At 36.6% G+C, this 25812-nt stretch overlaps 1 protein-coding gene across 3 annotated transcripts; it reads right to left on the minus strand.

Moving 5' to 3' along the window:
• Positions 1-10785: 10785 nt before the first annotated feature.
• On the minus strand, positions 10786-13322 carry LOC129379925 (uncharacterized). 3 transcript variants are annotated; one of them, XM_055060877.1, is made up of 4 exons: positions 13223-13322; positions 12820-12875; positions 12345-12704; positions 10786-12221 (listed from the first exon to the last, which is right to left on the minus strand). In XM_055060877.1, exons 2-4 carry the CDS (start codon positions 12872-12874, stop codon positions 11998-12000), a joined length of 639 nt encoding a protein of 212 aa, XP_054916852.1. In that variant the 5' UTR covers position 12875; positions 13223-13322; the 3' UTR covers positions 10786-11997. The 3 variants fall into 3 exon arrangements, with proteins under 3 accessions (XP_054916852.1, XP_054916850.1, XP_054916849.1); XM_055060875.1 differs by having other exon boundaries at positions 10786-12218; positions 12345-12707; XM_055060874.1 differs by having other exon boundaries at positions 12345-12707.
• Between the last annotated feature and the right edge of the window lie 12490 nt (positions 13323-25812).

The following is a 25812-nucleotide window of genomic DNA, read 5'->3' on the forward strand; positions in this document are numbered from 1 at the left end:
AACTGAAGATGGATTCAACTCTGGAAGATGTCGACTCAGCGTTTCTGGTGAGAATAAATATTTTACTCTGATAAAATCCTGAGTTGTTGAATTTCTTCATCTTCTCCATGAATCCTCCTGGATCTCAGTTTTCATCAAATATTAATAAATATTTCTGATTTCTCTCCCAGCAGCTGCTGATCAGATCCAAACTCAGAGACCAAGATTGACTCCAGAACCAGAGAGACGAGGAAGGAGCATCATCATCATCATCATCTTCATCACTCTGGGACTGACGGCTCTAATTACAAATTTGATTTTCTGTGTCAGAAAAAAAAGTAAAGAAAAACAAAAAAATAATCATTTAACAAGTTTAGATGCAAAATATAATACAGATAAAAGTTTTGTTCGCTTGAGTTTGGTTGATGAAATTTTACCACCACAGAAACATCAGGTTAGATTTAATAACCTGATTATTGATTAGTAAAATGTTACATTGTAATGAATTATTTAGTCATAATAAAAATGTTTATTATTATATATATTGTATATTTTAGATTTCTGATGCTTCATGACAAATTTAAATGAATACTTACAAACTGAAAATATTTCCTTCATTTTTTCTGTAACTTTAATGTCAGTAAATCAATAAACTGATTGCAAACGTCTGTCTGTGTGAACATGTGGAGTTTAAAGGTTAATTTCTACATACAGTCTGCAGAAATCTCAGAGCAGCTGGAAAATATTTTAGTTTCTAAGTTTTGAAACAAAATGTTGAGAGATTAAGAACTAAAAATACATTTAAATATTTGCTCATATTTTTCTCACTTAGGAGAAAATGAATATTAATAAATGAGTAATTAGTGTTTTAACTCTGGTGGTTATGATGCATCTGAGAGTCTGTTGGATTGTAAAGACTCTGATATTATTATTATAAAGCTTTTGTGTTGATGCTCATATAAGAAACAAACAGCAAATTAATCATTTTAATTAATACAAGTTTTATAAAGTAACAAAAATTCAATACAAAAATTGATCAGCTGATCGACGTCCAGATATTGATCATTTCTGAAGCAGCAGCTCCTCTTCATCACTTTCTATAAATAAACTCATTTGGCCTTAATGTGGGTTTTACCGTTTTGTTTTCGTCCAGCATTTTGTTATATAATCAATAAAACAAACAATTTATCATAAATGTTAGAAGATAAAACTTAACAATGAATATTAATGATGGACAAAATATAAAAACAGAACAAATCAAACTGAACCGATCCAGTCGGTCCATCACTCAGACCTTCAGCTCTATAAGCTCACAGTTCCTAACTCCACCACCAGGTGGCGCTCCAGTAGAACCCTTGATGGTAGAACTGGTCTGAGGTCAGATCCAGCAGCTGGATTGGTTCTGCTGAGGTCCAAACGGCTGCAGCTCATGTTGGATGTTAAAAGGTTCTGCAGAGAATCAGGTTCTGACAACATGAGGGAAGAAATCTGGATTTATTTACAGCAGAACCTTCAGAACCAGAACCAGTGGAGCAGATCCAGAACTTCACTTTGCTGCTGGTTCATGAACAGAAGGAAGAAAATCATATAAAACCTAAAAAACTGAACTTAACAATAAATTATAATCTTAGATTAAATTCTCTTTAAGGCTCATTTATGTTGAGTTTCAGTTTTAAAATCTTTCAGCTGCTGAAAAAAATCAACCAAATAAATAAATTTGTTGTTTGATGCTGAAAATTTATATTCCTCTAAATCTGATCAAATTGTTTCTAATGATAAAGTGACTGAATTATCTCTTCTCTCTTTATAATTATTAAAATAAACATCTAATAGTAGAAAACATTTCACAAAAAAAAAAAAAAAGAATCATCAGAGCTGCTGCTGTCAGTCCCACAGTGATGATGATGAAGATGATGTTCCTTCCTCGTCTCTCTGGTTCTGGAGTCAAAGTTGGTCTCTGAGTTTGGATCTGATCAGCAGCTGCTGGGAGAGAAATCAGAAATATTTATTAATATTTGATGGAAACTGAGATCCAGGAGGATTCATGGAGAAGATGAAGAAATTCAACAACTCAAAATATTTCTTCTCACCAGTAACGTTGAGTCGACATCTTCCAGAGTTGAATCCATCTTCAGTTTTCACGTCACACAGATACAGACCAGAGTCTTCAGTCCTCAGTCTGGACACATGGAGTCTGATTCGTCCTTCTCTGAGGACGTCTTTGTTGCTCTGGACTCGTCCTGAAAACTGTTTATCCTGAGACTCTGGAATCTCAACTCCTTCATGAACCTGATAGAGAACTAGTTCTTTATGAGGAGCCAATAAGCTGCAGAAGATGGACAGTTGCCTCCAGGTTCCCTGAGTCTTGGTGGTGAAGGTCCACTCCAGAGTGATGTTCTGCTTCTCCTCTGCCTGATAGCTGCTCTGTGTCACATTCACTACAAATGTTGCTGCTGAGGAGACAGAGAGGGAAAGAGAGGAGCAGACACACTGAGAACTGGAACATGGGAGTCTTTCAGCTCCATCTAGAGAGCTTTCTGTCACAAAGACAAGATGGAGACTGACCACAGAGACATGAGCTGAGGATGAGGAGCAGCAGGATGCTGGACATCATCTTCATCCTGAGAGAGGAAGAGGAGGAGAGGCAGCACAACATCAGGATCATCATCACTAACAATATGAGGAACAACTGGATTCCTGGTTAGGAAAAGAAAAATAAGGAGTGAAATTGTTCTGTTATAATTCATGAGTTAAGAATATCAGTGTATAAAATCCTTGTTGAGTGTTTTTCTAATATTAAATTAAATGTCATAAATCACAACATGAGTGAAACAACATTGAAAGAAAGTCAGGCAGAAACATTGAATCCATGTTAAAGTCTGACATTGAAATGAAATTAAAGTGCTGATTGACTTACATGTTGAATCAACATTAAAGTTTCAACCATAACTGACTATATTAACGTTGATTCAACCGTCATCTTACTGTGGATCTACATGCATATTTGCATTGATTTATATTGAATCTGTTGATTCATGTAAATCTTTTGGTCTGACATGTTTACATCATAAAATACCAGTAAAAGTTTTTCATGGTGTTAAACACAATTTTATTGGCAGATCTTGACAAACATTCAAAATGATGTTACATTAACATATTTACAAAAATGTGTGTCCAACAGGTTAAAAATGACAACATGGCATTAATATAACATTTTATCTAAGAAAACAGAAATGGATCTGTAAACATATAGTGAGGTAGGAGAGCAACAAACAACATACTTTGATTCAAAATTGATCAGGCTTTATTGATCCACCATCAGATGTTCAGCCATCCAATAATCAACCATTCTGACTATAATTCATTTACCATTTTGTGCTGACTGGGCACTTTGCTCAAAATACTTACAAACGACTTACAAATAAAAAATAACACATATTTTAAACAAAATCATAATAATGCAGTTGAACCACAAAGAAAATTAAGTTGAAGCTGTGAAGAGGAGGATTGATTAGTTTCAGTCAATAGAAAATGTTTCAGTTTCACAGATCTGAAAAGTAGAAATCATCTTTCTGATCCTGGATTAATCTGAGTCTTTCTGCAGGAATTATTCTTCTACTTTCAAACATTTCATCTCACATGGGATTATTTTTATCCATAACCTAAAATTTTAATCTCACTTTCACAGATTAAAGGCTGTTTTTCATATCAATGGCTATTTAAACCAACTTAGTTCCTTCTTGCTTTCATTATTTCTGATCTCTCCATAATCTGGTTAAATCTCTCTCTCCATAATTTCTATTAATCTCAGACTTTTAAAACTTATTCAGCTTCTTCTTCTTTTTTCATGCTGATCTTCCAACATCAACTCAATATGATCTTCCAGAGAGGAATCTCTGTTTCTACAGGAAAACTGCTGAGAGCTTTAACCTCACAGCGCCCTCTGGTGGAGAACTATAGGATTTAACACAGAGTCTGTCTCCAGAAACAGTTTCGCTTTGTTTTCATAATAATTCCTCCAGCATTGAAGCTTCTGCTGCTTTAATGTTTGTGTGATTCTCTGGTTAGGGACCATCAACAAATATCTGATCGATCGAAACACAGAAATAAACCAACAGCTTCCAGATTGTGACTAGAAGATTAAATCATTTTTCTAAACTAAGGAGACGAATCAGTTGGTTAAATAAAAATGTGATGACGAGACTTTCAGCATCTTTTGTCTGACAAAAAAACATATTTATTTAAGTGCAAGCTCTTTTGAACAATAGACTATAAGAACAATGTAGAACTTTAACTCATCAAAGCTGTGATTAAACATTTCAAAGAAGGCTTAAGATAGACAGAAAACATCCCATAATAGACAGCAGGATGAGCAGAAATGGACATGAATGAATTGGTTGAGTAGAAAAATGTGTAACATGAGAGTTATTGATAAAATATCAACATTAATATTTTACATTAAGATGTTATTCTAAATTATATAAATTTATTTCTGACAGACTCACAAATTTATGTTTTTACCATTGTAACATGATATGGTGAATAGTTATTACTTTATTATCTCTAAAAGTGAAAGCTGCTCTACAAACCTCCACAAACGGAGCTCTAAGGAAGTGACCCACTTTGGTTTGTTTTGGAACAAGATGGGGGTCGGTGACCTCTGAATGACCTGAAACTGAATATTTAATATTTCAGAAACAAAATCAGTCAAAAGGAAATTTCTAACAGCACCAACCTGCAGTGACGGAGCACCAACACTCAGGATGTTTGTGGATTTGTGGGGTGTCAGTTTCACTCAGCTGTTCACGTCACTCTCTCAGCTACAAACAGAGAAATCACAACAAACCAGAACAAACTGATCTGCAGGATCCGAGGACAAAACGCTGATATAAATCCTGGAAGGTTGAAGTCATTTTTAAACCAGGTGACCAATTGCACCTGATCGTCATCCTCCTGATCTCCAGCTGCAGCCATATAAGGACAGAACTCCCCCTGCATGGCGTCGGATTGTTGCGAAACCCTCAGCGGTAACATCTTCAGGCCTGCTATAGAAACCTGAGCTACTGTCCAGTATCTAACCTGTCCAGTATCTAACCTGTCCAGTATCTAACCTGTCCAGTATAACCTGCCCAGTATCTAACCTGTCCAGTAACCTGTCCAGTATCTAACCTGTCCAGTATCTAACCTGTCCAGTATCTAACCTGTCCAGTATCTAACCTGTCCAGTATCTAACCTGTCCAGTATCTAACCTGTCCAGTATCTAACCTGTCCAGTATCTAACCTGCATAGATTCCTCTCCTGTCCCCGATTCCTGACTCTCTCCTCTGGATAAGGACCTCCTGGCTTCGACCCCCCGTCTGTCTGACCCTGTGATCTGATATCTGTTTTGACCTGGACTCTGGACCCGTGGGCTCGGATCCCCCGTCTGTCTGACTCAGAGATCAGGGGCCGCCTGATCCCGATTTGGACTCTCTGGTTCTGATCCTGGCCTATCTGACTAAGAACAAGTTTATCTCCCAATAAACACCAGGTTTCGTATTCTCTGTTCAGTCCCTGCGTCCATCAGTGCCTGAGCGTGAAAACTTTATCACTTACGTTGTGTCCAGGTCTCTGAGTAGCTTTACTGCTGATCTCTACAGGTCAGATCTAAAATAACAGACCAAGCTATTTTCTTTGTACTTCCAGTTACAGAAGGTTGAGGAATCAAATGAAGTTTGTTGGCAACTTTCATGACCAACAGCAATCAAGAGCATTCAGCTCTTAATGCTTTTGCTCACTTTTCTTGCTTTGCTTTGCTTTGCTTTGCTCCTCCTACTGGAACTCCTTTCATTGAGTCTATAGAAGCAGGAATGGAAAATAGCCTTCTTCAGGACGAGTCCAGTTTATGCTCTGCAACACGAGGAGGGAGAATGTAATGAATGTCTGGCAGGAGGACAAAGAGGAGGAGAAACTCTTAACGTAAATAGAAGTTTGATCCCTCGACAGCCTCAAATTAGAAGAGCATGAAATAAACAGCATAACTGAAACAGTTTGTCAGTCTGTTAGTCTAGATCTGATCTGCAGTAGAACTAGACTATTGAACATCTTATATTAGCATCAGTATCAATGTTCAGAGACCTGGACACAAAGGCTGACAAAGCAACAAAATGTGAGGCTGATAAAGAAGAAAACTAACAGTAAGTTTATTACATGTTTGTTTATAATTTAGAGTTAGTTTGTCCATCATTAATATTCACCGTTAAGTTTTATCTTCTAACATTTATGATAATTGTTTGTTTTATTGATTATATAACAAAATGCTGGACAAAAACAAAACGGTAAAACCCACATTAAGGCCAAATGAGTTTATTTATAGAAAGTGATGAAGAGGAGCTGCTGCTTCAGAAATGATCAATATCTGGACGTCGATCAGCTGATCAATTTTTGTGTTTAATTTTTGTTACTTTATAAAACTTATTAATTAAAATGATTAATTTGCTGTTTGTTTCTGAGCATCAACACAAAAGCTTTATAATAATAATATCAGAGTCTTTACAATCCAACAGACTCTCAGATGCATCATAACCACCAGAGTTAAAACACTAATTACTCATTATTAATATTTCATTTTCTCCTAAGTGAGAAAAATATGAGCAAATATTTAAATGTATTTTAGTTCTTAATCTCTCAACATTTTGTTTCAAAACTTAGAAACTAAAATATTTTCCAGCTGCTCTGAGATTTCTGCAGACTGTATGTAGAAATTAACCTTTAAACTCCACATGTTCACACAGACAGACATTTGCAATCAGTTTATTGATTTACTGACATTAAAGTTACAGAAAAACATGAAGGAAATCATCAATTTGGGAATATTTCTTTGAATTTGTCATGAAGCTTTGAAATCTAAAATGTGTTTTTCATCTTTTAAGAAATATGAATATAATAAAGACTTTGGACACATTTGAAGCTTTTTTTTTAATCCAATCCAAAGTTTTTTGCTAATTTATATGAATTATAACATGAAAGTAAATTACAGAAAAACAAAATGTTTCATTCAATATGAGATTAAAGTTCCTGAAATTGAAACTGAGAAATTTCATAAACATTTAAGTATTTAGTAAATCCAGATCCTTCTTTAAACTTTGGCTCCTTCTCTGATTTTATTAACCTGTGAAAGTAAAGCGATGTTTCTGTGTTTATGAGAGAAAGATGAGTTTCATTGGCTGGTTTCAGGTCGACTTCTGGCTCTGAAGGACTGTGATGTTCAGCCTTTGCTGCTCTCACAGCGTCTGCAGCATCAGGACCATCAAATCCTCAGCAGGCAGAGAAACTCCTGATCTGATCAATATAGGATGCTGAGCTGGTCAGAGTTCAGGTCCGGTCAGAGTTCAGGTCCAATCAGAGTTCAGGTCCGGTCAGAGATCAGGTCCAGTCAGAGTTCAGGTCCGGTCAGAGGTCAGGTCCAGTCAGAGTTCAGCAGCTAAGCTTCAGGATGGACCAGCAGCTCCTGCTTCCTGATCCAAAACCAAATAAAGAGCAAATTGAGTCATAATGAGACATTAAAGAGGAAACAAGCAAACAGAGATTCATTCATTCATTCATTCATTCATTCATTCAGGAGAACAAGATGAAGACACAGCTGGTAGAAAAAGAATCAGGTTTTAATAAAAGCTTCAGTTTCTGATCACTGATAAAAACAACAGAAAACTACAATAAAACATGTTATGAGAAATAAAACTCAAGAATCTTTGAGTTGAAACATTGAGAAAACTTTAGACATGTTGAAGAATTAAAGTTTCTGAAATGAAACTTAAACATTTATATTCATAAAACCTTCTATTAAAACAAACAATGATGGTGAAAATCTGTTAAAAACAACTTTAATGTTTAAAGTTTATTGTTTAAATGTATTAAATTTATAAAAATCATCATTTGAAAACAGTGAAATATAACAACCAAAGGTTTCATTCTGTTTTGTCTTTCTAACATATTGATAAAAAAAATTATAATAAATTGAATCACTTTATTAGTAACAATAATACAGTGTTATTTTTATTAAGTGTTTCATCACTTAAACACAAACACTGATCAATACGTCTGATTGAGTCAGAAAGTTTTTGGAAATGATTTAATAATTTAATAACAATAAACAGATCATTTTTATTATAATTGATTAATTCATCACAATGTAACATAATAGCCATTAAATTTCTTCAATCTAACCTGGTGCTCCTGTAGTGGCAAAATTATTATCATCCAAACTCAAACAAACAAAACTTTCACCTGTATTATAGTTACAATTAAAATTGTTGAATGATTTTTTTATTTTTTTGTTTATCTTTCTGTTTTTCCCTGACACAGAAAAACAATTTTATAATTATAAGCAACAGAGCAACAGATGCTACTGCTGTCAGTCCCACTGTGATGATGATGATGATGAAGATGATGTTCATCCATTCTTGTTCTTCTGGTTCTGGAGTCAATCTTGGTCTCTGAGTTTGGATCTGATCAGCAGCTGCTGGGAGAGAAATCAGAAATATTTATTAATATTTGATGGAAACTGAGATCCAGGAGGATTCATGGAGAAGATGAAGAAATTCAACAACTCAGAATTTTATCAGAGTAAAATATTTCTTATCACCAGAAACGCTGAGTCGACATCTTCCAGAGTTGAATCCATCTCCAGTTTTCACGTCACACAGATACAGACCAGAGTCTTCAGTCCTCAGTCTGGACACATGGAGTCTGATTCGTCCTTCTCTGAGGACGTCTTTGTCACTCTGGACTCGTCCTGAAAACTGATCATCCTGAGACTCTGGAATCTCAACTCCATCATGAACCTGATAGAGAACTAAGACTCCATGATCCGTGTTCGCTTCACAGTAGATGAACAGATTCTTCCAGGTTCCCTGAGTCTTGGTGGTGAAGGTCCACTCCAGAGTGATGTTCTGCTTCTCCTCAGGGGGGCCTCAGGGCTGTGTCCTGAGCCCCCTGCTGTTCACCCTGATGACCCACGACTGCCGTCCACACTTCAGATCCAACCACATCCTGAAGTACGCGGACGATGCCACAGTGGTGGGCCTCATCCGGGACAACAACGAGACGGCCTATATGGAGGAGGTGCGGCATCTGGTGGACTGGTGCAGAGGAAAACCTGATCCTGAATGTCAACAAGACCAAGGAGATCATCGTAGACTTCAGGAAATCCAGACCCACCCACACACCACTCCTCATCAACGACTCAGCAGTGGAGGTCTTCAGCAGCACCAAGTTCCTGGGGGTGCACATCAACGACAACCTCGCTGGTCTCCCCACATCTCCTCACTGGTGAAGAAGGGCCAGCAGCGCATGCACTTCCTGCGTCGGATGAAGAGAGCATCCCTCCCGCCCCCCATCCTTCAGACCTTCTACAGAGGGACCATCGAGAGCCAACTGACCAGCTACATCTCCATCTGGTCTGGGAGCTGCAGGGCCTCTGACTGGAAGTCTCTACAGAGGGTGGTGAGGACAGGGGAGAAGATCACGGGGGCTCTGCTCCCCTGCATCAAGGACATCGCAGAGAGGCGCTGCCTATCTCGCGCTCACCAGATCCTCTCCGACCCCACACACCCCAACCATGGACTGTTTCCCCCCTGGCGTCTGGAAGAAGGTTCTGCAGCATCTTGTGCAGAACAACCAGACTACTGAACAGTTTCTTCCCCCGGGCCATCAGACTGCTTAACGCCACATAACACCCCTCCACACACACACACACACACACACACACACACACACACACACACACACACACACACACACACGCACACACACCCACACACACACCACACACACACAACACACACACACACACACACACACCAAATCACCCCCCCAAGGACATGGTCAATACATGCACTTTAGTTTAGTTTTGTTTATAACACTGAACCTGTGTATTCTATGGCACTTTATTCTTAGCTCTTATATATTTATTTAGCTATTATTTATTTATTGTGTAGTATAAATTTTAGCTCTGTTACACTGGTAGCCAAGTAACAACATTTTGTTGTCAAGATTCACCTTGTGTTTTTTTTGTACAATGACAATAAAGGAAGTCTAAGTCTATGTATGAATTAGTTTGACTTTGTCTCCAGGTTGCTGTGAGTTGCAGATTTCTGCTCAGGTTCCTCTAGAAAATGAGATCTAGATCTCAGCAGGTTCACCTGGTTAAATAAAATAGATAATAAAATATTGTTGACCAAACAAACAAAACTCATCTGAAGTGTCACCAAGTCAGAGCAGGAAGAGGCAGGAGAAGGAGCCTCGTTTTATACTCACAGCGCCCCCTGCTGGCTGCTAATGGAAGCGCAGGAGTTCTACAGCATTGAGAGTTTCTTAAAGCGACACAAGAAAATAAAATTATTTCTGTTGGAGAATCTGAAGTTCAGCTTTTATTCTGAAGGAAAACCTCTGAACTATTAGCTTAAAGAGACTAATAGTTTATTTAAGCTCTAGATTAAATAAACTATTTAAGTTTATTTAACTAAAAAACTCTTAGAACAGAAGTTTTTTAGTTTTTATACTTTTAGATCAACATTATTAGATTATTTTTCTGCTTTTGCTCTTTCCTTTAGTTTGTTGTTTTCTAGTTTTTCTTCTAATTCATGTGAAGCATTTTGAATTGCCTTGTTGAAAATGTTCTTAATAATTAAAATACATTTCCTAATACAGTAAGAAAAGGGAGCTTCATGAAACATGTTGCAGATAAAAACACCTTCACTGTCATCAGATCAAAGACTTTTAATTAGTTTGTTAATAATGAGAATAATGAGAAAACTCAGATTTTATACTTTTAATACATTTTATTTACAGTAAAATACAATTAAAGCTTTTTTCACTTTTCACTGTGTTTCTTACTGCTGAACATTTTTAACCAAAACCATTTATGTTTCTGCAGTTTGTAAAAACCATTGAGTTAAAGTAATTTTCTAAAATGTTTTCATTTTCTATTGTTAAAATGAGCTTAAATAACTTTAATAAATGATTTTTCATCTGCAGAAAGTGGCTCACATAAAGACCAGAGAGTTTCTATCACAACACAGAGGATTTATTAGATTTTTCTTCCTGCAGCAGAACAACAACACAGACATGTTATTATTTTATTGTACTAATAAATCTTCTTTAAATCTCATTAGTTATATTTATTAAACTTCAGCTTCTTCATTTTACAATATTTACAATAAAATACTTTCAGTTCAGCAGCTCACAGTAACATAATCACACATTACATGATATAAAAACACAAGAGTCACAAAAATACATTTGATCAAATATGAAAACTATTGAGACACTTTGAGTTAAAACATTAAGTTTAAATAAAAAACTTTCAACTTGTTGAAAATGTAATGGTTTTGTAATGAAATGCAAACTTTCATATTTACGTTTCAACAAAGAAACAACAAAATAATACTGATGGTAAAGATTCATGTTAAAGGAAACCAAAACACTTTTATGTCAATGTTTTGTGTTGATTTCTAAAATAAATTTAACGTATAAAAATGTCCCTTTTGAAATTAATTTTTTGATTTCACCTAAAAATAGGGAAAAGTTTATTTTTATAACAAACTCTTCAAAATCTGTAGATGTTTCATTTCATAACATATTTATAAAAGTATTTATTAAAAATATCTGTGAAAATAAACATTTAATATCTGCATAATTCAACAATAGGAAGATTTTTTTAAAAAAACATTATGTAAACGTAACAAAATCATCACTTTGATCCCAGTGATGATGTGAAAAACCCCAAAATGACTGATGATCAATGAACCAATATCTGATCAATGGTTCAGTCTTAATTATTGATCAGTTATCAGACATAATAATTGGTCAATAATTCTTACTGAGTCCAGAAACCTTTAGAAATTATTTAAAATTTCTAAAACAACAACAATACATGAAAGTCGTCATTATTACAAACTTTCATTGATGATCCAACATGTTGATCAGAATAAATGGAAATAAATCTGATATTTCTGTGCTGGAAAAATTAGTTTTAAACTAAACTATCATGAACAACTTTATATCTGGATTGTTTTCTTCATCTACACTTGTTAAATTATTCTTTCTTTTCTTCCAAAACAAATTAATCAACATTATTAGAATCATCAGAGCTGGTGCTGTCAGTCCCACAGTGATGATGATGATGAAGATGATGTTCCTTCCTCGTCTCTCTGGTTCTGGAGTCAATCTTGGTCTCTGAGTTTGGATCTGATCAGCAGCTGCTGGGAGAGAAATCGGAAATATTTATTAATTTTTGATGGAAACTGAGATCCAGGAGGATTCATGGAGAAGATGAAGAAATTCAACAACTCAGGATTTTATCAGAGTAAAATATTTCTTATCACCAGAAACGTTGAGTCGACATCTTCCAGAGTTGGATCCATCTCCAGTTTTCACGTCACACAGATACAGACCAGAGTCTTCAGTCCTCAGTCTGGACACATGGAGTCTGATTCGTCCTTCTCTGAGGACGTCTTTGTCGCTCTGGACTCGTCCTGAAAACTGATCATCCTGAGACTCTGGAATCTCAACTCCTTCATGAACCTGATAGAGAACTAAGACTCCATGATCCGTGTTCGCTTCACAGTAGATGAACAGATTCTTCCAGGTTCCCTGAGTCTTGGTGGTGAAGGTCCACTCCAGAGTGATGTTCTGCTTCTCCTCTGCCTGATAGCTGCTCTGTGTCACATTCACTACAAATGTTGCTGCTGAGGAGACAGAGAGGGAAAGAGAGGAGCAGACACACTGAGAACTGGAACATGGGAGTCTTTCAGCTCCATCTAGAGAGCTTTCTGTCACAAAGACAAGATGGAGACTGACCACAGAGACATGAGCTGAGGATGAGGAGCAGCAGGATGCTGGACATCATCTTCATCCTGAGAGAGGAAGAGAGGAGAAGCAGCAGAACATCAATACAAGGAACAACTGTAACTCAAAAAAATGAAACAAAGTCTAGAAAGAAGCTACTTTAAGAGATTTTATTAATAACAGTAAATAGTCAATATAGATATTATAGATTTAAAAAAAATATGGAAATAGAGGATTATATTTTTAATCTATAACCCAGAAACATCTAGATTAATTTCACATATTTATTACAAACAAAACATAAACACTTTCTGATATAAAATGCTTCCCTTTGGTTCCTTAACCTGCAATAACTTTAATATTCTGTCATGTTACATAGAATATTAAAAACTGGAAATAAATATGATAAACTTACTCAGATCCGTCACAACATAAAATCCAACCGCGTTCCTGATCCACGTCTGCAGTCCAGGAGAATCCAGGTGTTTCTCAGGCTCTTGTGTCTGTTGTGTCTCATTTCTCTCTTTCCAGCCTCAGCAGGTTCCAACATGCATCATAAATTACAAAACCACTCTGAGTTCAAAACAAGCTCCACCTTTACCAATGTGTCTTAACAGAAAACCTACTGAACAATCTCAAACTGACTTTGTGAACAATTCATATAAACATCACATCATTCAATATGCTTATAACTATTGACAGATTTCTTCCACATTGATCAATAAGTTTGGTAAAATTTATATTTTACACAATTCTAGACATTTTCAGTCAAAGTGAATTTTACGCAGTGATAAACCTGCAGATATGAACCACACAAAGGTCAAAGGTGAACATGATTAAAGACCAGATGGCAGAAATTAAACACAGTGACTCAGAATTGATAAACCTTCAGTGGAGTTTAGTGGACAATGAACAACATCCAGAAACCATGTAAAGGTTTTAGAGGACGATTATTTTCTGCTGAATCTCCATCAGCAATAAATCCTTCAGAATCAGACAGAGTGAGACCTCTGTCCTGAGAGATGTAATGTTAACTTTACTGCAGAAACTGCAGAGAAGCTGAATAGAGACGATTTCTGCTCCTAATGGTCGACTTTCATTTCTTCATATTTAATGATGTAACAGCAGGAAGATCAGCAGAACATTTATAGTTCTGATACCAGGCTTGTCTAAGAAATAAGTGATTTTTGTAATATTTGTTGTAGGAAAGTGTTTATACAATGTGGTATTAAGATGATCAAATATTTTGAGCAAATTTGTGGAGTTCTGATTGTGAGTTTGTGCTTATTATGGGAATAAATGGTGTTTGAAGAAGTTTGTCAAAATAACTATAAAAGCTGTAATGCTATTTTAATCTGGAAAAAACACGGAACAATGTTCAGTTAAAACATCATAATGGAAATGTCTGTGAAATGTTTGAGCAGCTGTTTTATCTCTGCTTGTCCTGATCTGCATGAGGGAAACTTGTTCCTAAAACAGGTCATGACATGCTGGTACCTTTCAATGCTGGTTCTGGCATTAGTCCAGGTTCTGCTTTATTATCTTCCAGTAATAAAACAGGAAGTTTGTGTCATTTTGAAAAAACTGAACTAAAGGAGGAAAGACATCTTCAGAGTAATGTTCAGTTTTGCATCAGACCTATAGGTCTCTCTGTAGACAATCTGCTTCTAGATGCTGCAGATTAGATCTAAATATATGTTATGTCAGCAGATTGTCACCATCAGTGAATATAAATCATTTCCATTCTCAGCATCTCCACTGAAGCCATTTGGATCTTCATTTCACTGAAAACTCCTAAATTAAAGCTTCTGATTGTAAACTGAAGCATCAGAAGATTTAAAATCAGAGTTAAATCCAGAATCGCTCGTCTTTGCTCTTCTCAGCTTCCCGTTTGGTGAAGGAGTGAAACCGTTTTTCAAAACTAAATTAATGTTTATATTTTAACTTTGCATGAAGTCAACTCAGAGAATATTTATGTTATTTTAATAAGTAAAGAAAACGCTCCTTTTAGAAACCAGAAAACTCTCAGAGAGTGTTTTTTATTTTGAGTGAGTTGAACACTTCCTCCTGAGCACTATCTGGGATTTGGGGCTTTTGGATCTTAGTGTGATGCAGGATTAGTCACAACACATTCGTTATTGCGTCTGGGAACTGAGCCAGAAGAACAGAGCTTATACTCCCCCTTTGTGTCCTGTTTCAACATGCACAAACCACACCTTGTTTCAAACTAAATCATGAAAAACAAAACTGAAAGCACAAATGTTTTAAGATGAAAATGTTTCTGTGCTTTGTTCTCTTCTCTCTCTGTCTCCAGTTTTCATCAGGAGACGCTCAGGCTACTTTTCCTGAACAGTGCTGGTTCTGATCCAACGAGGTTCAACACCTAAAAAACAAAAAAAACATTCATATCCAAAAACAAGAAGAAGAAGCCAAATCATTTACAATAAAAAATACATCAGAATTTCTAAATTTCAATATCAAAAGTGTCTTTTTTTTTATCTTTCATCAAAACACAGTTTGCTAATAATCAGAAATTGTTTAGAAGCAATTTGTTGTTGTGATTGCTTTTTTCCACCAGAGGGCGCAGTAACACCAGTAAGCATATAATGCTGGTTTAATGTTGAGGACAAACTCTGCTGTTTCTGTATCAGTGTGAAGCAACAAGTGTCTTTATCTGATGGAGCATCATATAGAGTTGAGAGACGCCATTTTGGATCTTTATGGAGTGAAGTTTGGGAATGCTCCTTTAATTTTCATCTGATATTTCCTGCAGCTGCAAACTGCACCAGCGGTTAGAGTGATGATGACTTTCCACTGATTCCTGCAGAGTCCAGAGGGCCGAAGTGTTTGACCCACACTGAGTTTCAGACCTTTGATCTTTCTGGCAGGAAGCTGCGGTTCGTTTGACACAAAACCAGAGACGAGATGAACAAACGTCTGTCTGTCGGTTCAGCAGCTCAGGATGGAGATAACAGCTCTCTGTGCCGTCGCTGGTGAGTCAAAATCTGCTTTAATTCACTTTACAGACTCTTTAAATATGGTTTATTTCTGAACCATCTTCTGTTTTATTGATTCTTATTCACTTTTCAGGTTTAGATTTATTTTTTTCTTTTTTAATCCAGAAGAAACTTTAGTAAAACATTTCTCTCAAGTCAGATCTAACCTCACCGTCACTAAAATACAACAAACTAGAATGTTTTTCATAAAAATCATGTTCTGCTCAATAATTACTTTATTGTGGGGGAAAGTTTTACTGCTCCTCCAGATCAGATCATTTCCTGCTCATTGATCGCTATAGATTTATCAGGTCGGATCGATTATTTATGATGAGCAACAGTAACCGACTCTGATTTGCATCAACTTCTCTAGTTGCTCACAGCAACGCAGCTGAGAAAACAAGTAAATGTGATTCTGTCTTAACTAAATAACCTCAACTGATCAATCATTTAAATGGGATTAACGTTAATCTGTGATTTAAATAAACCATAAACAGATTCTGAAGATCATTTTCTCATCTTTGCATTTGCCTGAGACTCTCTCCCAGCAGATCCCAGTTCTTCCAGTATGAGTCTGTGACTCTGAGCTGTGAGGGAAACTCATCTGAGTTTAGAGTCCAGACGAAATACATCAAACAAATAAATGAATTCTGTCCCTCTTATTCGACCCACATTGCTGAAACTGAGTGCATCTTATTTGAGCTTGTATGACTCGACTCTGGAGTTTACTGGTGTGAATCTGCAGCAGGCGAACGCAGCGACGCCGTTAACGTCAGCATGACAGGTGGGAGAAAACTTTAACACTCAGACTGACTCAGTGGGAGGAGAGACGACTGTCTGTGGTCTGGCAGAGACAGAAAAGACCCAAAAACACCAAACAGGATGTAGATAAAAACTTTATGAAGTCAAACTTTTGAGGTTTAGATGACAGAAACATTTATATTAAAATCAAACATCAGAGTTTGATTTTCTCAGCTTGATGTTCTGTGTTTCCTCATAAATCAGAGCAAAACTGAAGGCAACAAATATCTAAAAATGTTGCATGAGGAAAAACAGGCCTGCAGTCTGATGGAGTATTAGGGCCATACTGAGAAAAAAAATACAAATATGAGAATAAAGTTTATAATTAGGAAACATAAAGTCTGAATATTACCAGAATGAAGCCATATTAGAATAAATTACAATATTATGAGAACAAATTTAAATAATACAAGAATAAATCCTAATAATGAGAATAAAGTGAAATAAAGTACAGAATAAATCTGTACTTTATTCTGGTAATTTTATTGTAATTTTCTTAGCCCTGATCTTCTGTCATACTACAGAATATTAAATCTATAATAGACAGATTAACAGATTAACCTGTTCTCCCTCATGTTTAATGTAATGGGAAAATATAACTCAGCTTTTATTTGCAAGTATTTAATTTAAAAGAAAGTATTTATTGATTGATGTATTTAAGTATTTAATTTAAAAGAAAGTATTTATTGATTGATTATTGATTGATGTTACAGAGGAGTTTTGATCCTGATGAGTTTCAGGAGAGAATCAAAGAAATGTCTAAAACCAAGTCGTGTTTTCTGCTGTTTATTGAGATTAAATCTGATAGAATCAGCTCAAACAGGTTCATATGAGACATGAGTAAAAAATGTTCATAAAAGGTTTGTTCTTGAATCTGGTTGTTAAATATTCAACATTGTGTTTCTCAGATCGATCACTGATCCTGGAACGACCTGAACGTCCAGTCAGTGAAGGAGCAGCCCTGACGCTTCACTGCAGGTTCAGGCCACCGTTATCCTCCAGTCTGACCCGTTTTTATAGAGACGGGGTTCTGGTCGGGAGCAGCTCCACGGGACGGTTCACCATCCGGAGCGCCTCTAAATCCGATGAAGGATTCTACAAACGTAACGCCTCTGGAGTCGGAGAGTCAGCAGAAACCTGGCTGGCAGTAAGAGGTGAGGAAATCCTGACACGATTTAAAGAGCCGCCTCTTATCAATCCACCAATAAATCAATAAAGTTTATCTGTAATACATATTTCATCAACATGACATTTGAAAGTGTTTTAAATCAAAAACACAAACAAAAGTAACAGGCATTAACTATGTGTCTGATTGCAGCTTTAAGCTTCACTTCATGTTTTATCATATTTATGCAAGAGAAAAAATATTAACTATTATACTTTTACATTTTTGTAGAGCTGCCCGTTCATTTTAAAAAGAATTAACCCAACATTATCTTGTTTTATGATATTTATTACTTACATTTGAAGCTTTATTGGATTAGAATGATGTGAATCCAAAATAAATATGAAACAAATTGAAAATATTTTAATTGTTTTGGCGACTCAGATGACTTTAATTTTAAAGTCGTGTTTAAATGAACTGAACGGAAACTGAATTACCTGTTTATTAATCCCCAGTGGCTTCAGGTAAATGAGACGTAACCATAAAAATCCATTTCATTCTGTATAAATTTGAACGTCTTTCTTCAGAAGGCGTTTTATTTCTAAAGTTCAGAGCAGTTCTGGTTTTTATTGAGTTTACAACCTGCCGCCACCGTGTATGTAGAGTCAATATAGAGCTGCCACAGTGAAAATACTCCTAAAAGAACATTTTTCAAAAACAAAGTGATTCAAGCAAATGTAACTGACTTTTCTAATAAACAACAATTTCACAGCAGCTACGTTTTTGTCTTAAAGGGCGCAGACGTCACACGCCTACTGCTGCCCTCGCAGACTTCCTGCTTCCTGCCGTGGCCGGCTCTTTCCTGTTGATCGTGACGTTGATCTGTTTCTGGAGAAACAACGAAGGTCAGTGTCTTTTCTAATAAACAGACATTTTTTGTTGGAGTGTTTCTTATTAAACGTGGAGGAATGTGCATGAAACGAGAATAAAAGCTCCATAACCTATAATTATTAACAAAGTTATTAGATGTTGATTGTTTCCTGTTGAATGTGGGATTTTATTTCCTGAAATATAAACTCGTTTTTAAAACAGGTAACTGGTAACAAGGTGTTATATTCTGCATAAAGAACTGAAAACATCATTGATGATCAATTATAAACTGTGCTGCAAACTTAAATCTGCTATATTTGCTCTTAATCACAATAAAACATGTTTTAGTCATCAGTTTTTTATGCATCTTCATTTAAGAGTTTAATATGTTCAACATAAAAGATGAACTTTAATGACTTTCTTTTTGCTAATTTAATGACTTAAATTAGATTTGGCTCAGAAACTTTTTCTCTGTTTTTATTTGTTTAAGTTAAATTAAATTGTAATTTTGTTTCTGAAGATCATCTTTAAACTTTCCGGTTGAGGAATAATTTCTTTGCCATAAAATAATCGACAATGGACTTCGCTGCATTGCACAACTGGAATCTGAGCTTTGACCCACGTTTGATCCATTTTGTGTCAGAATGAATTGTTTGTTTCTGCAGGGTCAGTGGACAGCGTTGTGTCCTACACTGTCAGCGTCACACAGGAAGGAAAAACTCACCCAATCCCAGGTGAATCAGTTAAAAAGTTTCTCCATCACTTTATGTTGATCTGAGATACACGGCGTAAATTGATCAGCTTTTTGGAAAAATTTCTGATATTAACAATTTAAAAAATCAGAACCTGAATGCATCATAAAGCAGGAGAAACAGTTAAAACTGAGCGGTTGAAAACTATTTAGTATGAAGTCATTTTCTCTTCTTTCTAGTAACAAACCAGCGATGCGTTTACATGATTTTGTCAACTTTCTTTAACGAAGGAAGAGGTTAAAAATAGAACCGACCATCACCATGGTACCAGGAAATAACAACAAGCAGCAATAAAAAAAATAAAACAAGACATATTGACTTTTTTTCTTTGCTTAGTTCATTTACAAACACAATTTTCAAGCATAATTGCTGGAGAAACTATACTTGTGTTATGTCCAGTGATAATTTTTCTGTCTTGATGTTCTTCCAGAGCCTCAAGACGGACCGGTTCTAGGACGGGTCCGGTACGTCAGAGACCGTCTGACAGAAGGACAGCTCAGTCGCCATCAGTCCAGATTCAGGACTGAAAACTCCAGAGGATCTTTATGAGAAGACATAAGTCTTTTCATAAAGATTTAAAAGATCTGGTGGGTCAGAGGAGCGAATAAAGACTTCCTGTTTCTCCCAGCTGTGATCCGAGAGCTTTCTTAGAAATCTGACGCTGGTTTCTTTGAGATGCTTCTGCATCTCTGAACCAGAACTGTTTAGAACGTGTTACATTCAAGTACATGTTTCATTTAAGGTGGTAAAACATAATCCTTGTTTTTGCGCAATTCATTTGTAACCCATCAGTGATTACATTGCATACAGTCTATGCGCTGCAGTTAGCATCCAGATTGCAAACTGGAAGTCCGCCCCAAAACCAACCCAGAAGCAACGTCCCCCAAACAAAGGTTCCACTACTGCTCCCATTCCATCCTGAAGAAATCACTATAGATGCAGGCAGATTAACATCCCATGCAAATAAAATATAACTTCTTCATTTTTGGAAAAAATAGAAAAAATTACACATGAAAATTATGAAACAACCAAAATAATGTGGCAACAGTTTCAGGTGCGCCACAGACAGTTACGGTTGACATCATGCCATTTTGTGCGCTCTCATATGAATAGTTAAATTGCTTTTTTGATTTTTTGACTTCTTCCACAAGTCACACAAGAGAAAGGCTTCTCACCTGTGTGTCTTCTGATATGACGAAGTAAATGACATTGAAACCGAAAAGTTTTTCCACAAGTCACACAAGAAAAAGACTTCTGACCTTTGTGAACTTTAAAGTGTGCAGAAAGATTACCATTCAGAGGGAAACTTTTTCCACAGATCACACATGAAAAAGACTTCTCACCCGTGTGAATCCTCATGTGGTTCTTTAAACTGTCCTTTAAATGGTATTGTTTTCCACAGACTGAACATGGGGACGGTTTTTTACCTCTGTAAATTTTTAAGTGATAAATTAAACCTTTCTTGTACCTGTAACTTTTTTCACAGACTGGACATGTGAAAGGTTTCTCTCCCGTGTGAATCATCATGTGTCTAGGCAAAGAATTCTTTCGAGGAAAGATTTTTTTACAAACTTCACAAGAATATGATTTTTGGTTTGAACTGTCAGTTGCACTTTCCTGATGTTTGGTTTTCTGACATCTCTCATTTTGTTGCTCTTCATCCTGACTGATGTGGAGCTGCTTCTCTTCATCTTTGAGCTGTTGAGGTTCTGGTTCCTGTTTTTTCTGCAGAGGTTCTGGTTCCTGTTTTATCTGCAGAGGTTCTGGTTCCTGTTTTATCTGCAGTGGTTCTGGTTCCTGTTTTTTCTGCAGAGGTTCTGGTTCCTGTTTTATCTGCAGAGGTTCTGGTTCCTGTTTTATCTGCAGAGGTTCTGGTTCCTGTTTTATCTGCAGAGGTTCTGGTTCCTGTTTTATCTGCAGAGGTTCTGGTTCCTGTTTTCTGCAGTGTTTCTGGTTTTGTTCTGCAGAGTTTTCTGGTTCCTTTTCATCTGCAGAGGTTCTGGTTCCTGTTTTATCTGCAGAGGTTCTGGTTCCTGTTTTATCTGCAGTGTTTCTGGTTCCTGTTTTTTCTGCAGAGTTCTGGTTCCTGTTTCATCTGCAGAGGTTCTGGTTCCTGTTTTTTCTGCAGAGGTTCTGGTTCCTGTTTCATCTGCAGAGGTTCTGGTTCCTGTTTCATCTGCAGAGGTTCTGGTTCCTGTTTCATCTGCAGAGGTTCTGGTTCCTGTTTTTTCTGCAGAGGTTCTGGTTCCTGTTTTATCTGCAGAGGTTCTGGTTCCTGTTTTATCTGCAGAGGTTCTGGTTCCTGTTTTATCTGCAGAGGTTCTGGTTCCTGTTTCATCTGCAGAGGTTCTGGTTCCTCCTGATCTAAATTGGAGTTCTCCACCTGGTTGCTGGGCTCATTCAGATCCTCCTCCTCTTTACACAGATCTGGACAAAACAAAACAAAAACAAAAGCATTTAAACGTCAGTCAAAGATTGAAACCGGTGTCTGAAACATGATTTTCATTAATTATTGTTAAATTAAAAACTTGTAAAAATAAAAAATTAACTTAACTAGATGAGTCAAAATATATAACAAACTTCTGGTTGAGTGAATATGATGATAGCTCAGTAAATATTCCAAAAATCTCCTTCGTCTATTTCCAGGTGTGTTATCAGTCATCAGCACTTGCAATGAGAAAATTGATCAGTTGTCTGCATACAAAAACTTATCAAGTACTGAATAAATAATTTCAGTTATTTATTTTAAATATGAACAAAAATATCAACACCCCATTTCAAACATTGTTGCCATGTGGCGTTAACAACTGCCGATGAGCATTTCCTGACATTTCATTATACAAATTTAATACTGGTCTTGATTTGTGTATAATTTTTATTTTGCTGTCAGTGAGCATTACTCAGATTGTTGTTTTTACTCAGTGCATGTCTGGGGCATGTCCAGAGGGGCATCGGACAAAATGAGCAACAACTGGACAATCCTTGGACTGGGACAATAAAAGGCCACCCTATAATGTCCATTATCGGACCAAACGGAGACATGTCCCCAATAGAGCACAGAGGACACTGTGGCGTCTCCTGTCTATGGTCTCATGTGTACCATTTAACCTCACTAATCAGTAAACCGTGCAGCTGTTTCGTACCTATCCGCTGCAAGATGATCTTGGGTATCCGGGTAAAATCCATCAGTCTGCGCTGATCGTCCATCTCTTCCTCCATCTTAACGTTGATTTCTTTCCACTCTGTGAATGTTTCTTCAGCAGGAGTTTCCTGCTGCTTGATAAACTCTCTGAGGCTGAACTGAAGACATTTTCACTGAAAACACGGAAATATTGACCGAAAACACCAAACCTGTTTTCTAACAGTCTGTGCCGCGCTCTGTTTTCATCTTGTGTGTGTTTCACTGTGTCTGCACTGAAGAAACAGGAAATGATTTTAGTTCCGCTTTTAATTCTCCTTTTGGTTTTTTTTTTATTTTTATTTTTTACAAACTTTATTGATAGGTTTATTTTTAGTGGAAGCTTAGAAAATAGTTTATTTTAGTTATATGTGTAACCTGAGGTTGTGTCTCTTATTGTGTGGTGGTAAAACACAACGGTTGCACACTGGTTGCTTGAAAACTCAGGACCAAGTGTATGTAAGGAGTGACTGTTTAGTTCAGGGGTGTCAAACTCCAGTCCTGGAGGGCTGATGCCCTGAAACCTTTAGCTGAGCCTCTGCTGCACCACCTGAATAGAGTAATTAGGTCATTAAGGCTCTGCAGATCTGATCCACACAAGGAGGAGGTAATTATGGTGATTTCATTGCAGTGTTTTGTACCTGTGGCTCATCTAAACACTGCAGGTCACCTTGAGGACTGGAGTTTGACTCCTGTGGTTTAGTTACAATAGATCAGTCTGGAGAAAACACTGAAGATCTTTTGTTGTTCTTGCAATAACTAATAAAGTCCCGATTCAGTGAAAATCACGTATGTCTCTTTGGTAACTAAGAGCGATAGTTTATAAGAGTAAACTCCTTAAATGTTGTATCAATTCATCTATCTAATCTTAAATGTCACATTTTCAATAGATTTAAATAGAAATTAATCAAAACAAATACAACGTTTTAAAACATCAGTTTAGGAGTAATTATTGTGTTGTAATGAATTGAGAAAATAAAATAAATGAACATTTCAATAATATTAAAATGTACTAACTTAACACTGTATATTAAAAGATTTGATTTAAAGCGGAACTTTTGAATCGTTCACAGTTTCTTCAGGACAGCTACAGTGAAACACGGGGAAGATAAAAACAGAGCACACAGACTGTCCTTCACCTAAATGTTTCCGTGTTTTCAGTGAAAATGTCTTCAGTTCAGCCTCAGAGAGTTTATCAAGCAGCAGGAAACTCCTGCTGAAGAAACATTCACAGAGTGGAAAGAAATCAACGTTAAGATGGAGGAAGAGATGGACGATCAGCGCAGACTGATGGATTTTACCCGGATACCCAAGATCATCTTGCACCGGATAGGTATGAAACAGCTTCACGGTTTACTGATTAATCAGGTTACTGGTACACATGAGACCACAAACATAAATAGGGAGACGCCTTATTGAGATATTTGTGAATTCAAACACTTTACTATAAATACAACCACATTAATTTTCAAAAATATGTTTTTTTTCTCGAAAATTGTGAAAACTAAAGTTAATTCTCTCAACATAAAACAAAATCTTTATATTAATGATTAAGCCAAAGCCAAAAAAGGTTTCAGGGTGAAAATCATCATGAAATATCTCTAAAGAAAATGCATAAAACACCTTTCATATCACAAATGTAAGAAAATATCACTCCAAAAGATGAACTGCTGTGATTTTATATTTTAATGGGTTAGGGTTCGTTGAAGAATGTTTTTATTTTAGTTTTTGTAAGTGAAAGTGTAGAGATCATTGTTTGACTCACATTTCAAGCTTGTTTTGTCTTTTTGTTCAGATCTCTCAAAATGTGGTAAACAGGAGGAGGATCTCAATGAGATCAGCAACCCAGAGGAGAACTCCACTTTAGATCAAAAGGAACCAGAACCTCTGCAGATGAAACGGGATCAAGAGGAACCAGAACATCTGCGGATAAAACGGGATCAAGAGGAACCAGAAGCTCTGCAGATAAAACGGGAACCAGAGGAACCAGAACCTCTGCAGATAAAACTGGATCAAGAGGAACCAGAACCTCTGCAGATAAAACGGGAACCAGAGGAACCAGAACCTCTGCAGATAAAACTGGATCAAGAGGAACCAGAACCTCTGCAGATAAAACGGGAACCAGAGGAACCAGAACCTCTGCAGATAAAACTGGATCAAGAGGAACCAGAACCTCTGCAGATAAAACGGGAACCAGAGGAACCAGAACCTCTGCAGATCAAAGAGGAAGAGGAGCAACTTTCCATCAGTCAGGATGAAGAGCATCTTGTGATGAAACAGGAAACTGATGACATTTTGAACAAACAGCAGAAAAACTCAACAGAGACTTCAGAACAAGAAACACACATGAAAGCTCAACCAGACCAAAATCTATATTCTTGTAAAATTTGTGATGAAACCTTTTCTCAAAATAATTCCTTATGATGCACATTAGAACTCACACAGGCACAAAATCTTTCACATGTTCAACCTGTGGAAAAAGTTTCCTACACATTGTCACTTTAAACAGACACATGAGAACCCACTCAGGTGAGAAGCCTTACATGTGTGCTATCTGTGGAAAATGTTTTGTGTCTAAGCCTCAATTACTTGATCACATGAGGATTCATACAAGTGAGAAGCCTTTCTCTTGTGGGACCTGTGGAAAATGTTTCCGGAGGAAACCTGACTTGACTAGTCACATAAAAGTTCACACAGGTGAGAAGCTGTTCTCATGTGAGACCTGTGGAAAAAGTTTCACTTATAAAAAAAGTTTGATTGTTCACATGAGAGTTCACACAGGTGAGAAGACAATCTCTTGTAGCACCTGTGGAAGAAATTGCTTGTATAAATCTCATTTAGTTGATCACATGAGAACTCACACAGGTGAGAAGCCTTTCTCATGTGGGACTTGTGGAAAAAGTTTCATTCATAAAAGAAGTTTAACTGCTCACATGAGAGTTCACACAGGTGAGAAGACAATGTCTTGTGGCACCTGTGGAAGAAATTACTGAGATCAACTTATCTCAGTTAGTTGATCACATGAGAACGCACACAGCCTCATGTGGAACTTGTGGAAAACGTTTTACTTATAAATAAATTTAAAATCTTCACATGAGAATTCACACAGGCGAGAGGCTTTTCTCATGTGGGACCTGTGGAAAATGTTTTGCCTTTAGGTCTGTTTTACTTCATCACATGTAGACTCACAAAGGTGAGAAGTCTTTCTCATGTGGGATTTGTGGAAAAAGTTTCACTCAAAAACACTATTTAACTTCTCACAACAGAATTCACACATGTCAGAAGTAGCTGTGCATTGATTTA

This window comes from Poeciliopsis prolifica, unplaced genomic scaffold (genome assembly GCF_027474105.1).
Source record: "Poeciliopsis prolifica strain line A6 unplaced genomic scaffold, Auburn_PproV2 SCAFFOLD062, whole genome shotgun sequence".
Lineage (NCBI taxonomy): Eukaryota > Metazoa > Chordata > Actinopteri > Cyprinodontiformes > Poeciliidae > Poeciliopsis > Poeciliopsis prolifica.